Source organism: Sceloporus occidentalis, unplaced genomic scaffold (assembly GCF_023333645.1).
Source record: "Sceloporus occidentalis isolate IW3139 unplaced genomic scaffold, rSceOcc1.0.p SCAF_205, whole genome shotgun sequence".
NCBI lineage: Eukaryota > Metazoa > Chordata > Lepidosauria > Squamata > Phrynosomatidae > Sceloporus > Sceloporus occidentalis.
In genome coordinates, this window is record NW_028317185.1 from 1,056,655 (window position 1) to 1,072,115 (window position 15,461).

The 15,461-nt window shown below is 41.7% G+C and overlaps 1 protein-coding gene across 1 annotated transcript in view; it reads left to right on the plus strand.

Annotated features, from left to right (window-relative positions):
• Positions 1 to 2,147: 2,147 nt before the first annotated feature.
• The window catches only part of LOC149277944 (nuclear factor 1 X-type-like), a 29,800-nt gene continuing 16,486 nt past the window's right edge, over positions 2,148 to 15,461 (plus strand). Inside the window, exon 1 of the mRNA XM_089502545.1 lies at positions 2,148 to 2,676. Coding sequence (XP_089358671.1) covers positions 2,259 to 2,676 — 418 coding nt within the window. The 5' untranslated portion in view covers positions 2,148 to 2,258. The remainder of the gene's footprint in view (positions 2,677 to 15,461) is intronic.

Sequence of the window (15,461 nt, forward strand, 5' to 3'; positions counted from 1 at the left end):
AACAGAAACTAATCCAACAAATAGCAAAAGAATATAACTAATGAAGCATATAGGAAAATATGTATATATACATGCATGAATTCATACAAACGTGTGTATATATATATATATATATATATATGTTGAAAAATATTTTAGTGACAAGCACTGTTTTAGAAAAGGAAAGTAAGAAAAAGGAATGGTGGTAAAGGGAAGAGTACGTAAACGCACACATAAACCGAGAAGCAAAAAGAGATTAAAAACAGCGTGCGATATAGATAAATAAATAGAGAGCTCTGAATAAAGAGTGCCATACGGGACATGTGCCGTACTGCAGAATCGGTTAATATCCGGGGTACAGGATGGTGGAAAGAAAGTATCAGATCTGCCGTATTCCATCGCAGAAGGGGTTAAAATCCGGAGTGAAGGAAGATAGAAATAAAGAGAGAGTGTGTGTATGTGTCGGGGTTAGAAAGAAAGCCGGGAAACACGGAGAAAGAGGGAGAGAGAAATTAAGCTCTGAAAAGCAGTGTCTTTAAAATGTGTGACTTGGCTAGAATACGCTGGGCACTGCCAGCAAAACCGCAGAGAACGAGGGAGCGAGACAGGAGTGGCGGAGAGAAGAAATAAAAAAGAGAACAAGAGAAAAAAAATATTGAAATGAAGTTTCACTTTTACTTGGGAAGGGATACGTTATATTTGGTTAACTTTAGAAGGAAATCGGAGACGTTTTTAAAGCATTTGTTTGGCACAAACATAAAATAGATTAGAGACTGAAAGAAAGGCCACCAAATGACAGACAGCTGCTCCCCACCAACCCCCATCCATGCGCCCGTCCATAAATGGCTGTTTATATTTTTCAGCCAAAAACCTGCATGGTAAATAAAAAAAAAAACAAAAAAAAACCAAAATGAAACCAAAATAAATGAAGATATCGAGAACAACCGAGAAAGTGGATATAGAAAAAACTATCCCTCCATTGATTGAAGGAGAGCGAGGCGTCAAACTTTTGCGTATGCTTTATTTTTTTTTAAGTTCTCTGTTTTGGCTAAACGTTTTTCTGCCTTCAATATTTTTTTTCACGCTCTCTCTATTTCTCTCTCCACTTCCCTCCTCCCTTCTCTTTCTCTCTCTCTCTCTCTCTCCCCTCCCTTTTTCTCTGCCATTGGCTAGCGTTTTCATTTCACTTTGCCAAAAAGGTGGGTCCATTCGAATCAGTCTCTCTCTCTCTTTTTTTTCCTCTCTCTTTTCCCTGGCATCGATGCTGGCCACCAATTCAACACGGAGAGTGAAAGCAAGAGAGAGAGAACGAAAGAGAGTTTAAGCGGAGAGGGAAAAAAAAAAACCTCCTTCTCTACTGCTCCTTACCTCCAGAAAAAAATACTTCCCCCTTCCCCTTATATTTTCTCCTTTCTTCCGCCGTTCCTCTTTTTTTTTTTTTTTTTCCCCTAAATTCTTTTCGGCAATTTTTCAACGGGCACAAAGCAATTTCTTTTTAGATTTTCCTCCTAGCAGCGTTCTTCCAGACAATTTTTTTTTTACGTCGCTGTCTCTTATTCCTTAAATTGAAATGTATTTTGGCTTTGTATCTAATCTGTTTTAGGCCCTCTGAGGTCATTAACTTTTTGAGGGTGTATTATTACCAGCCTGTGTAAATAATATTTACTTTCGACGCTGAATATTCGATGTGATTCCAAAATTCGCTGCGTTGGAAAAGGGATTACTACCCTCTCAATATTTATTTGCCCCACCGTATGCTTTAACCGTCCCTCTATTCCCTCTGTTGTTTTTTAATTAAATAGCGCTGCCGTTCTGCTCTTTTTTTTCCCTCTCTATAATTCTGCTGAGCTTCGAATTTGGACGGTTATAAGTTTCTCCAGCAGTCCGATATGACACCAAGAGATGGTAACCAGCCTTAGATGTTCCTACGTACAATTGTTACCGATCAGCCTTTTTATTTTTTATTTTAATGCCCATTCACATCTGTTGTATTTCCCAATAGCTATGACAAAATATTTTAAGCAACGTACAAGTCAGTGCCAGAAAAAAAAGAAAAATAGAGGAATTTAATAAAAACATTACTTGTTTTACTTCATTACTTATTGTATCGCTTTCCTTGACTTGCTTAAAAAATATTTCTAAAAGTAAATTTCTCTTTTTTAAAGGATGAATTTCACCCTTTTATCGAAGCACTTCTGCCCCATGTCCGCGCCTTCTCGTACACATGGTTCAACCTCCAGGCAAGGAAACGCAAGTATTTTAAGAAGCACGAAAAGCGGATGTCAAAAGATGAGGAAAGGGCGGTGAAGGACGAATTATTGGGGGAGAAGCCAGAGATCAAGCAGAAGTGGGCGTCTCGACTCTTGGCCAAGCTGAGGAAGGACATCCGGCCAGAGTTCCGAGAGGACTTTGTCCTTACCATCACCGGGAAGAAGGCTCCATGTTGTGTCCTCTCGAACCCAGACCAGAAAGGCAAAATCAGACGGATTGACTGCCTTCGCCAGGCAGACAAGGTGTGGAGGTTGGACCTGGTGATGGTCATCCTGTTTAAGGGGATACCGCTGGAGAGCACAGATGGTGAACGCCTCTACAAGTCACCCCAGTGCTCCAACCCAGGGCTCTGCGTCCAACCCCATCACATTGGAGTGTCCATTAAAGAGTTGGACCTCTACCTGGCCTTCTTCGTCCACACACCTGGTAAGTCCTATACCGTGCAGTTCTTTGCACCTAAACTCATGCAGCAGACCCTTAAAATTGATTTGGCGCATTCAAATTTCTAGTTTCTTAAATGATGTTTCTTGTGCGTATTTGAGATCTGCGTTTCCTCATTATACATGCACATATATGAATATATATATATATATATACATACAAAACTTGTATGTGTGTCTATAATGTGTGTCTGCGCACACACATATATTTCATTTTCTTATATTACCATATATTATATTCTAGGTAGCTAGGAAGGGCCACACATACCATTTGTCATCTTCCAAGCACATGTACAACTAAAACTACTTAGGGGCCGTCAGTAATTGGGCCGTGCGTCCTCAAGCCAGTGCAAGCTCTCTTTAGGCCTTAACGTCGTCACGAATGCTGGCATTCTCCATGGATTGCACATAGTGAAGCCTATAGAGGTGAATACCTTTCTGATACAGAGGCCGACTTTGTGAATTCCTTTGTTGTGTATTGATACTGAGTCTAACTAAAAAAATGAAAATGTGTTAAAGAGAACCCTTTAAAAAAAAAAATTGGATTATCTTGCATATGGGAAATTTAGTTACAGTGTAATCATCGGCAGCTAAAAATAATCACAATTCTATAAACGGACACATAAGGACAATGTTTTTTGATTTTATGGTAGATGCTTAAATTAGCTATATGATAGTGGGTTCATTTGACTAACTTCTAACACATTTGTGTGCATATATGCACACACATTATCTATCTATCTATCTATATATATATATATAAATCTCAAGGTTTACGATGAGTTAAAAAAAAAAAACAACAAAAAGTCATGCTTAGCATGACTTTCAGCAACTACACAAGCATCGGCATGAACATAAAAACGCGTTGAATCCACAGATAGCGACATATAAAATATATTCATTTTTCACCCTTAACTGCAGTTATTGCATGTTTAGTGACTACCTATCAGCTAAATAAATTCTTAAAAATAATAGAGGGACCAGGTCTATCCGGGTAGGAAAATAATACTTTTTTTGGCAAGTCCTTCTTTCCCCTGGAAGAATAAACCTGAAATTGTAAAGGCATTTAAAAAAAATATCCCAGATCCCAGCTATATCTTTTCTAGTAATTCCAAATCCTTTTCTTCACATTTCCTTTGTGTTATTATTATTATTATTATAATTATTAAGCCAGGTTGGCATTAGTAAATGCATCAGTCTAGATAATTTAGTTCTTAAAATATAAATAAAAATAATTTAATTTTAGAAAATGTTTCCAAAGCTGTGGTTGTTCGTTTATTATACCCTAGAAACGATGAGTTAGTGAATAATCCAGAGTGCCTGTCTGACTCCTCTCGAATGTGTTAGGGTCCCCAATGTGTATATTTGTAGAAGGCCAAATCATTTTAGAAACGGATACATTAGGAGGAATGATTATATCTGCATAGAATACATATTACAAATAACCGTCTACAGGTTTGTTAGTTTATATATATATATATATATATATATATATATATATAAATATATATATATGTTGTATTTTGCTAATGCTGGGGAGGAATAGCTCACATGTATGCGTAATTCCTGAGCGTAAACTCTCCTTAACATATGTCAGGGAACATATTGTTTCTTTATGAAACTGACGGGTTTTTTTGATATATATGGAGGGACAATCCTATAATGCAGGCATGTGAGGAAGCATTAGGTTTGCCTCCCAAATTTTTAAAAGGCCAAAGTCGGACACATTTATTTTAGGGCATGCAGTGAGAGGACGGGGCTTTAACAAGACCTTTTAATTGACCATGTGACCTACTGATAACTATTTATATATTTTAATATTGTATTTATAAAAAAAGAATATGGTGTTATATTTACATTGTGACTGCGATACATTCATATCCAGCAAACACTCTGACATCCTAGAAAAGAGGGACATCAGGGGAGGAAAAAGGGACAGAGAGGTTTGAGTTACAAAAAAGCTGTACAAGGTAGATTTGCACATTGTGTAAATTGTAACATAAAGAGAATCATTATCTCAATTAATAGGAAACAAATCACTTCTGTGACCTTTGTATTGTACTAAAAAAGAAGGAGGGTAGAAGTGTATATGTGTTGGGGTTAGAAATCCTTTTGCACATGTAATGCAGCCATGAATTAGACAAGTTGTGATGCGTATGCACACATTTACTGAATATAGGTCTCTTCCTGCAGAACAAAGTGTACTGACAAACAGGTTAAAGGGGAAAGAAGTCAGGTTGCACTGATTTTTGATCCCACATGCCACAAAGCTCAAATCTGTCCCTTAAGTGTGGACATCTCCGACATGTGACCCATGTCCCATAGCCCCCTCCTGTCTGTGTCACCCCGCGGTGGGAGGGGCAGACTCTGTGCCCCATGGCCCCCTCCTGTCTGTTTCACCCTGCGGTGGAAGGGGCAGACTCCATGTCTAATAGCCCCCTCCTGTCTGTGTCACCCTGCGGTGGGAGGAACAGACTCCGTGCCCCATAGCCCCCTCCTGTCTGTCACCCTGCGGTGGGAGGGGCAGACTCCGTGCCCCATGGCCCCCTCCTGTCTTTGTCACCCCGCGGTGGGAGGGACAGACTCCGTGCCCCATAGCCCCCTCCTGTCTGTGTCACTCTGCGGTGGGAGGGGCAGACTCCATGTCTAATAGCCCCCTCCTGTCTGTGTCACCCTGCGGTGGGAGGGACAGACTCCGTGCCCCATAGCCCCTTCTGGTCTGTATTGCCCTGCGGTGGGAGGGACAGACTATATGTCCAATAGATCCTTGTTGTCTGTGTCGCCCTTCGGCGGGAGGGACAGACGTCGTGTGACATAGCTTCCTCTTATCTGTGTGACCTTGTGGTGGGAAACACAGACTCCATGACCCCCTTGCTCATTCTTGTCATTTTCAATCTGTCACTTGGCTAAAACAGACTCCTTTTCAACTCTGAACTTAGTTTGTAGATGTTTTTACAGCTCTGGATTCATTGATTCCGAGTGAAAACAACAGCAAGGTTTCTGGAGTACTGTTTCTTAAAAATAACGACCAAATCCGAGGTGTCCTGACTATGCCTCTGGGGTTTATTAAACCGGGGATTTGCAAGGGCCAACTTTGGCAAGAAAGGCTGAAATGGCCCAGCATAATGTATAGTTCAACAGATGTGATGAGGTAATAAAGAAAGGCTCCTGCCGGTGATCTGTGGCTATCCTGTTTAAGGATACAGAAGGGTTAACAGTAACATTTTTACACCAAGCATTCAAGTATGCTAAGCGATACATTTTAGAAGAATGGAACGTAAACGGTTACACAGCGGCCCCAAAGTTCTCATGACTCCATCCTGTGGGTGTCACTACCGAGTTTCCTTTAATATCTGCAGATGGGAAGTTGTCACATCAGGTCCAGCTGCATCCTATCTATAATTCAGGTGTCTTATCTTTACATGGAAAATTCACCCAAAACCTGGGCAGGTGAAAATGATGGATGGACTTCTCTCTTTTCGCTTTCAGTACGATGTACGAGTATTTTAAAGACAAACAGCCAATATCATAAATGGATGAAAATAGATATAATGGAAAAGTAAACAAAGGCTCAGATTTTGAATAAAATATTGAAAACAGTATTTTCACATCTTTAGTACAACCGGATCTGTTCATATGACGGAGGCCTGTGTCACCTAGTGGTGGAAGAAACATACTTCATGTCACAGCATTCTTCTACATTTCTCTCCAAAGCAGGTTCATGTAGATCTTCGCATCAAATAACAGCAATTCTTGGAATTGGCAATATTTTTTATAGCACCTTTAAAACCAACTGAAGTAACCCACACAGTATAATACTGTCTGTACCACCTTTGGATGAAATACTCCATACCCCTCCTGTCTGTGTCACCCTGCTGTGGGAGGGGCAGACTCCGTGCCCCGTAGCCCCCTCCTGTCTGTGTCACCCTGCGGGGGGAGGGGCAGACTCCATGCCCCATAGACCCCTCCTGTCTGTGTCACCCTGCTGTGGGAGGGGCAGACTCCGTGCCCCGTAGCCCCCTCCTGTCTGTGTCACCCTGCGGGGGGAGGGGCAGACTCCATGCCCCATAGCCCCCTCCTGTCTGTCACCCTGCTGTGGGAGGGGCAGACCTCGTGCCCCATAGCTCCCTCCTTCTGTCACCCTGCGGTGGGAGGGGCAGACTCCGTGCCCCATAGCTACCCTTAACTGTATTTGTAGAGTCACATTCCATAACTCACAGCTTCCTACTTTGTTTCAACGTAAATACATTTCTAGAGAACATCAGCCTGTGTACTGAAAGGGCAAACATGGTGTCCCACAGCTCCTTCCTAGGAATGACATCATACCAAAGGCCTGACCATACTATAATCATAGTCTCCCTGTACAATGTCCCCCTGGTTTTTTAGGGACCCCTGGCAGTGAGTGAGTGACTCCTCTCCTCCCTTCTGTTTTTATGCTCTCTGTTCCAAGTTTTCTCTTGCCAAATAAACATGGGAGCAGCTGAATTTCCTCTCACGGAGACATCTGCGATCGAACAGACGCTGGGGACAGAGGATGGGGACTCTGGCATTCCTCCCTTCCTGATGATGGGGGTGGGGAGATTAGGACAGACCAAAGGAGAGACCCCAGAGGTGTGTGAGGAGCCTAACATGTCTTCTCTTGACAATACCTAATAACTTATTTATCCTTGAGCTTCAAGTAAACGACTAAATATATATATATGTTACAAAGCGATACTATACACCCTTTTTCCAAAGCTCCATCTTTTATAGTCACATATTTCCTTAAAATTGGAAAAGGTCAAAAATGGAAGGAAACTTGGCTGGGTTTCAATCACGGGAAATTCCTAAGAGAAACGTAAGCGTTCCATTTCACTTTAGAGCGCCCTAATTCCTAACGTGCGCCGTTTCCTAATTTGTGCCGAGAAGGCTCTGGCGCTTTGGGCTGCTTTTCCATCTCTCCTTTCACCAGTCCAATAATGATGCAGCGGGTGCAGGGGAAACGGACAGGGTCAGTTCCGCTTCTAAACATTTCCAAAACGGGTTTTTTTTAGTTTTTTAGTGCCAGAGCGGCGCTGCCAGGACATAAAGTGAAACACTTTTCTACAAGAAGGGTCCTCTATTCTATTGTTCAAGTCTACTTATAGCAATAGGTAGTAAATGATGCTCTCTGTCTGCCAAGAACAATGAATAATAAATATTACTTTCCAGATTATTGTTGTGGGAGCCCCTACGTCACATTCGTCTCAGCTATTTATGAATGAGCTCTCTTCCACAAGGCCAGATGAACGGTAAACTTTTAGAAAGTACGAAAGAACATTAAACTGCATCGAGAACCCAGCTTCTTTATCAGTTCTATTCTTACTTTCTTCCTCCATGTTTGGCTATTTATGACATTATTATAATTCCATAAGTAGCAGTGCTATATTTTCCATGATAATAATAATCAGCCTAGTTAGTTGCTGAATATGAATTGTTCTGAATAATTGTTACCGTCGTAAAGGTTGCTTTATCTAAGCTGTTGAATTTAGTAATTTTGTAACTAAATGTGGCTCTACATTTGGCGCAGCGCAATGTCCAAAACCTTCTCGGAAATAGTTATTTTGTTGTAAAATTCTGTCAAACAAGTATAATTGATAGGTTCAAAGTTTTCCATGCAATACATACAAATGATTCAGGTTGTACACTGAAAAGGCTAATTTAGCTAATTTGGCATATACCATATAATTAGCAAAAAAAAAATGTTTTTGCACAAAAGGAGACGATGCACTAAATGATCACAGGTATGAAGATTTATTCTGTTGTGTAGGGTTCCAGGTAACTAGCGTCAATAAAAATAAAAAAGAGCATGTTCACCTCCATTACTAGAAGTGGGACGATTTTCTAGCTCGGGAGGTCATGTGAGGGCGAAAGTGTTACTGTAATAAGATGTTTACAGGGGTAATAAGGCACTCAGGGGCCGGGGTACTGTAATAAGATGTTACGGGGGTAATAAGGCAGTCAGGAGCCGGGTTACTGTAATAAGATGTTACAGGGGTAATAAGGCACTCAGGGGCCGGGTTATTGTAATAAGATGTTACAGGCGTAATAAGGCACTCAGGGGCCGGGTTACTGTAATAAGATGTTACAGGGGTAATAAGGCACTCAGGGGCCGGGTTACTGTAATAAGATGTTACGGGGGTAATAAGGCACTCAGGGGCCGGGTTACTGTAATAAGATGTTACGGGGGTAATAAAGCACTCGGGGCCGGGTTACTGTAATAAGATGTTACAGGCGTAATAAGGCACTCAGGGGCCGGGTTACTGTAATAAGATGTTACGGGGGTAATAAGGCACTCAGGGGCCGGGTTACTGTAATAAGATGTTACGGGGGTAATAAGGCACTCAGGGGCCGGGTTACTGTAATAAGATGTTACAGGGGTAATAAGGCACTCAGGGGCCGGGTTACTGTAATAAGATGTTACAGGCGTAATAAGGCACTCAGGGGCCGGGTTACTGTAATAAGATGTTACGGGGGTAATAAGGCACTCAGGGGCCGGGTTACTGTAATAAGATGTTACAGGGGTAATAAGGCACTCAGGGGCCGGGTTACTGTAATAAGATGTTACGGGGGTAATAAGGCACTCAGGGGCCGGGTTACTGTAATAAGATGTTACGGGGGTAATAAGGCACTCAGGGGCCGGGTTACTGTAATAGGAATTTAGAGCAAAACAGAAAAAACTTTGTGGGAGGGGGGTCAGATGAGGACAATCACCTGCACCTGTAGGTGACATTTGTCACTGCTTTGTCCTCTGTTAGTTTACCTTGTGTGTGTTTGCTCTGGCAGAGGGGAGGTATATGGAGGAGGGCAGAGCTCCTTTTTACACAGAGGAGCATTGTGCAGGCTGCAGTAATGTTTATTTGCAAATTAACCCCCCTTGCCCATTCCTTTTGCTCCCTCTGGGTAGCTTGCTCCCCCCATACTACTATTTCGCGCCTCCTTTTTCAGTTGTTTTTCTTTGGCCTCTTCTTAGTCTCTGCTCCGCTTCTTTCTTCTTCATTTTGAATGTTTTTATGTCTCACATCCTCACTGTTCCCTCTCTCTATTTTTTTTCATGCGCATTCTCTCCCTCCCCTCTCTTTTCTTTCCCCTTCTCAGATTTCTCCTGCTTTTCAAGTTCTTCTTTCACACTGTAAGGTCGTTCCCTTACCTGACTCTGTACTTTCCTCTTTTCCTCCCTGTGCATCACCATCCCTCAGACTTCCTCTCCTCCGCTTATTACTTTTATATGAAGGGTCTTGTTTTCTTCTTTATCAATGCTTCCTATCTTGGCAGCATTCCAGAGCTGAGTAAGGAGTCCCTTTCTATTTATTATACTATGGGGCTGATTGTGCATATCCTTATACATTATACAGATTCCCACAGACTTGCACACACCTAAGGTCCTTGAGCTGTTGGCAGGGGGTTTTACTTCTAAACGGCCCCTTTCTCTGTTACACCAGTCTGTCACCTGCACTTATTAAAATCAAAGGGAAAGGACTGAAAAAATAATGACATGTACCTTTTGCAACTTTGCAAATACAGTAAATCACCGCTGCTTTGGGTTCGCATGGAGACAACGACAGCGCCTTCCTCATTGAAAGAGTTATTAGACACACAAAGTTAAATGCGAGCATTACACTTTTATGAACTGCTGTGGGGGATCCTTTTAGGAGTCGTGCTAAACATGACCACAATAGAATGGAATATTCTTTAAGTCCACTGCGTTCACAATTTCTGTAAATCGCACATTTGAATGTCATTTTGCATAAGGTGCCTAATAAATGTTGCAGTCGGGACGCCTCTCTCCGAGGCAGGCGGCTCTGTGAGGACGAGCTCCATGCACCTCACTCTCTCTCTCTCTCTCTCTCTCTATATATATATATATATACACCGGTATGAAGGTATGGTCACGCACATCTGTCTATTTCTATGTAGCGTGACTAGGAAGGTGTTATGTCTCCACCTAATGTATCTGTTTGTCTTAGTCTTGTCAGACCCCTTGAATATATATGTATCGTATGAAGCGCTGCGTAAATTGTAGGTGCTATATAAATAAATAAATGATAATGTCTGGGCTTCTTTAGGCACTTGGAATACCGGGTTATGGCTGTTCCTCATGACCTAAAGTCTGGCCCGTTGTGCTTTGGACGTCTCCTCTGCACAAACTATCCAAGCATAAAAGGTGGAGGTCTATGCCTATATTGGCAGGGGGGGGGCGGGCATGTACCCTTACTCTTCTTTCTGTAGGACAAAGATGCATTATCGCTCAGTGTTACGTTAATGCATAGAATCAGTCGGTAGCAGATGTCCGACATGCTAAATGGAGATTCATCCGCACGGCTTTGTTCTACTGACCCATGGGAAAAGGACACCCGTTAGTGGTCCCTGCGTCACTATTGCCATTCTAGTACACAGTCCCGCTAGGTCAGCTGAAATGGGCCCTAAATGCTTTCCAGCCCTTTCGGGGGCCATAAACTATGCCTATGGCCCCTCATCAGTTTTAGGAGGCTAAGCCTAGTCATGCAAAAGTTAAAGGAAAAAACATGTGTTTCAGACCACCTCAATAAGCCTCTCCTAGAAAGCTTGCAAAACCTATTTTGGGTTTTTCTTTATTTTATTAATTATACAAACTCTGAATGAACACATTTTACTGACCTTAAAAAAAATGCGTTTCTACAATCACACGGACTAATGTCACATCACTACGTGATTAGATTTACATGAGATTGGTTTTAAATTCTGGAAGTATGTTCTGCTTACTGGATATATATATATATATATATATATATATATATATATATATGTGCGCAAACACACTTGTGACCCGCTATATGTTGTGTGTTTTATGTATATCTGCGAGACAGCCTTGTTAGCGTAATGGCCTTAACATAAAAACGGACACTGCAGTAAGTGGTAATTCTAACATTTATTTAAAAATAACGTTTGACTAGATATGGCAGCATTCACTATTGGCTTACGTGCCAGAGCATGTTTCTCCGTGACATCCGTGTGTATGTTGGAGTGAGGTGCCCCCCTCTGACTCTGACACGTGCCCGTGTTATTGCTGACATGACCTCCCAATCATTGTCTCGTTGACCCCTGACACTCTTGCACTAATCTGTGTCAACATGGCCTAAGGCTTGTGCTGCCCCCCTTCCCTCTCCGCAGGTGGCTGTGTCTCAACATTTTCCTCTGTCACCCCCTGCAAATCCATGTTTAACAGTTTCAAACACAGAGCAGCTGGGTGTCGGATCACTCGCGCATCTGGCCTTTTTTTTTTTTTTTTTTAATGGGAAGGCTAAACCAAGGAACGTCGATTCCGATATAAGATATGGAGACAGTAAAGGGGGTAACAGAGCTTATATTCCAAGAACACAGAGGATAAGTGGAGAAATGTTCCAAGAAAATTACACCCTAATAGAAAAAAAATAATATATGTATATACATAAAAAATGTATGGTATAAATTGCAATAATAATAATAATATCATCAATATAATGCATAATACCAAACATTAAAAATAGCTCAGAGCGGATATGGAACTTTTTTGTTGTCATTTTGATCACTGCTACCGAGTTAAATATATTCAAACTTTTGGGCACGGCTACAAGGTGGGGGAGATGCTTGGTTGCAGAGCTTACACTTTGTAAATACATAAGGAGGGAGGACTATCAGGAGACAATTTTCCAATACAGAAAGAGAAAAAAAACAAAACAGGGAAGCCTGTCAAGCACTTACAGACTTTTAACACTCAAAACACAGCCGCGAGAGTCCAGCGCGTTTGTGTTGGTGTGACACGCTAATGACAGAGGGCACAGATTGGTGACACTGTCAGTGCTGGGGAGTAATTATCGTCTGGGCGGGCAGTAATTAGCATGTGGGGCTGTCAGCTCACCAACACCACAATTACACAGGCTGCCTTCACCCAGCGGATAACTCTTCAGCTGCCGGCTTCCTTCGCTTCTTTAACATTGAATATCTTGTATCCGAGGGAGTATTACACTTACACTTACAAGGAATCTGCGGGCTAAATATTTGGTTGCTTTGCACCGTTCCTTTTTATATAATCCGGAAGGTAAATCATTTTGTGGTCTTGTGCGTTATTTCCTCTTTACCCGAACTAATTCTTAAAAATGTGTATACAGAAAAAAACACAAAAAAAAGTTATTTAAAACGCACCCGTAGGTTTATTGGTGGGCATCGCCCCATACACAGCAGCGGCCGTACGGCGGTATGATTGAGAGCATCGTTTAGAGGTAGGTGAATTCGGAAGCATTATTATTATTATCGTTTATTTAAATAGCGCCAACTGTTTACGCTGCGCTTCATACAATACATATATTCAAGGTTTGAGCTTGTAGAATGGATACACATTGAGCGAGTATGAGTTAGACATGCGCGTGAAAGTATCATTTCTAGGAATAAGTTAATAATAGGTGTGCGAGTGCGGGATTTCAGAGAATCTCATTATGCGGTGTGTGCGACTTGTATGGTTAGGGTGACGAAATCATTTTGTGATTTGCGCAAATGCAAAACGAACTTGATTACAGATTAGCCATGTTTGTAAATGTGTTAGCGGTGCGCATGTTTATCGTCACAAATGATATTTATTTAGCACGAGTATAATTGGATAATGTGCGGGAATGCACAAATATAATGTGATAACGTGTGTGTGGACAATTAGCTGTGTATATATAAGCAGGAGTCCAGATGAGAGATACCTATACAGTATGTTTAATTAAATGGAGTGTTAATGTGTAATTATTGTGAGCACTATTTAGTAATGTAAGCCTTAATGTATAATTACCATATTATTTACAAATGATTGTAAAAATCAGACGACTCTGTTATTGTGGACCGAGCTTAAATTATAGCTGTTTCTCCTTAGTTTATATACATGTTAGGGGTTTAAAGTGTATGTGAATGTAATTACTAGTTACATACAGGGCCAGCCTGGTGATGACGAGGCGGTCATGGTACCTTAAGGCCAGCGGCCGCCAAATGATGCAAGTGAGGCCGGCGGCCGGTTAATGTTTTTATGGTCACATAGCGAGCAGCCAGGGATATCCAGCCGGCGGCCGCACACTGCAGCACATCGTCGGGCGGAGTGATAGCGAATGTAGCCGCATCGGCCAGTGGCCCGCTGGGCATTTGCCCGGTGTGCCAGATGGCCAGTTCGGGCCCTGCTTACATAATTTGCAAACAACTATTTTCCAATCATATATGAGCTACACATGTGTGATTTATTTTCTAGATGCACCATTGTGTGAATGCTTGGTCGGTGTAAATATCTTAAGAGACCTAAACAAACAATAATTATATAATTAATTATACAAATTGTAAATTAGAGTGTACGATCTGGAGTATACATGATCAGGTCATTTAGAGACTCCTCTAAGCAGGTAAGAAGCCTGTATAATGTATTCACTAACCTGGGAATCTGCAGGTGAGTGGAGCATTTTAGTCAGCTTTACGAGAGGCTTCAGTAACGGGGAAGAGTTACTAAAAGTGTGAATTTCCTATTTGGTTAATGCGGCCCCCGTGCAGCCGTTCTGGCCGGCTGGTTTTGGCCATTTATAATGTATCTAGAATTCCGGAAATTCAAACGTTCAAACTCTTGTGAATCTGCCATGTATGGTTTGTGAGTGTTATATATATATATATATTGAACATGTTCAGTGATTCCTAATGGAATGTGTAGTTTTGTATATGTGATGAGCAATGTATTCCAGGCTGATGGTAGAACAGTTGAATATAAACTAAAGTTTCACGACAAATAGACCGTAGGAGAGATTGCTTTTGCACGCTCAGTCTGGACGGGCCAACAATAAGCAAATTGGGCAGCTGCCTGGGGTACTGAGCCAGTAGAAGTTACCATCTCCAGACTCTATTCTATGTAAACAAGCGAGTGCATGCTGCGGAGGGGCACCGGGTATCATAATCTCCCTCTCCTAATAGTGAACAGAACTAAAAGGTTACGTTTATCGCTTATAAGAGGAGCCGTCTCCACTGTTTAGAACATGAGCTACAAGAAGGAGCATTTTATGCAAGGCATTTCTTGATGCCGGTCGCTACGTTGCGACTAAAGTTAAACTGATGGATACATAGAGTATATGCAAAATACATGGCCCTCTCCATATAACGCCTCTCAATATGGAATCCTCATAGTAAGAAAATGTCATCCTTTCAAATAAAAGTTTAGATACTATTTGGGAAAAGTTTACTGTTAATTATTAAAAGCAACTATTTGGCTTGGATTGAAAGTCATTAAGATGATTGGGCACAGTATGTGGATCGCACATTCATTACCCAAGAGCAATGCGCACCAAATAACGCATGAAACGGTGGTACTGCTGTGTAATATCTAAATAATGTGGGAATTATACTAAATGGGGACTGAAACATGCCAATGGGGGGGGGACAATGCAGTGTTCATCGACAATAAAAGAAACTCTGCAAAAGGTAAGTAAATAGAAACACGCTAGCAATGCGCGATTGCAAATTACAAATACCAGCGCCTCGCAAGTGCCAAATAGTGGTTGGGCAATAACACTCGTGAAGCGGCTAAATTCGAGGAATTCGAGGGATGCTCTCCGTCCAACTCATTTGTACATCTCTTCCTCTTCACACTCTTTTCACTCCCACTTTAGTTCCCATTGTTGGCCCCATTTAGTTGCAATCTCTCCACCACAGCAGCTCCTTGTTGTAACACGTCGTCGTGTCTTTGTCGGCTTGGTTTAAAGCTCTGAAGGTGTAGTAGAGAGCACCATA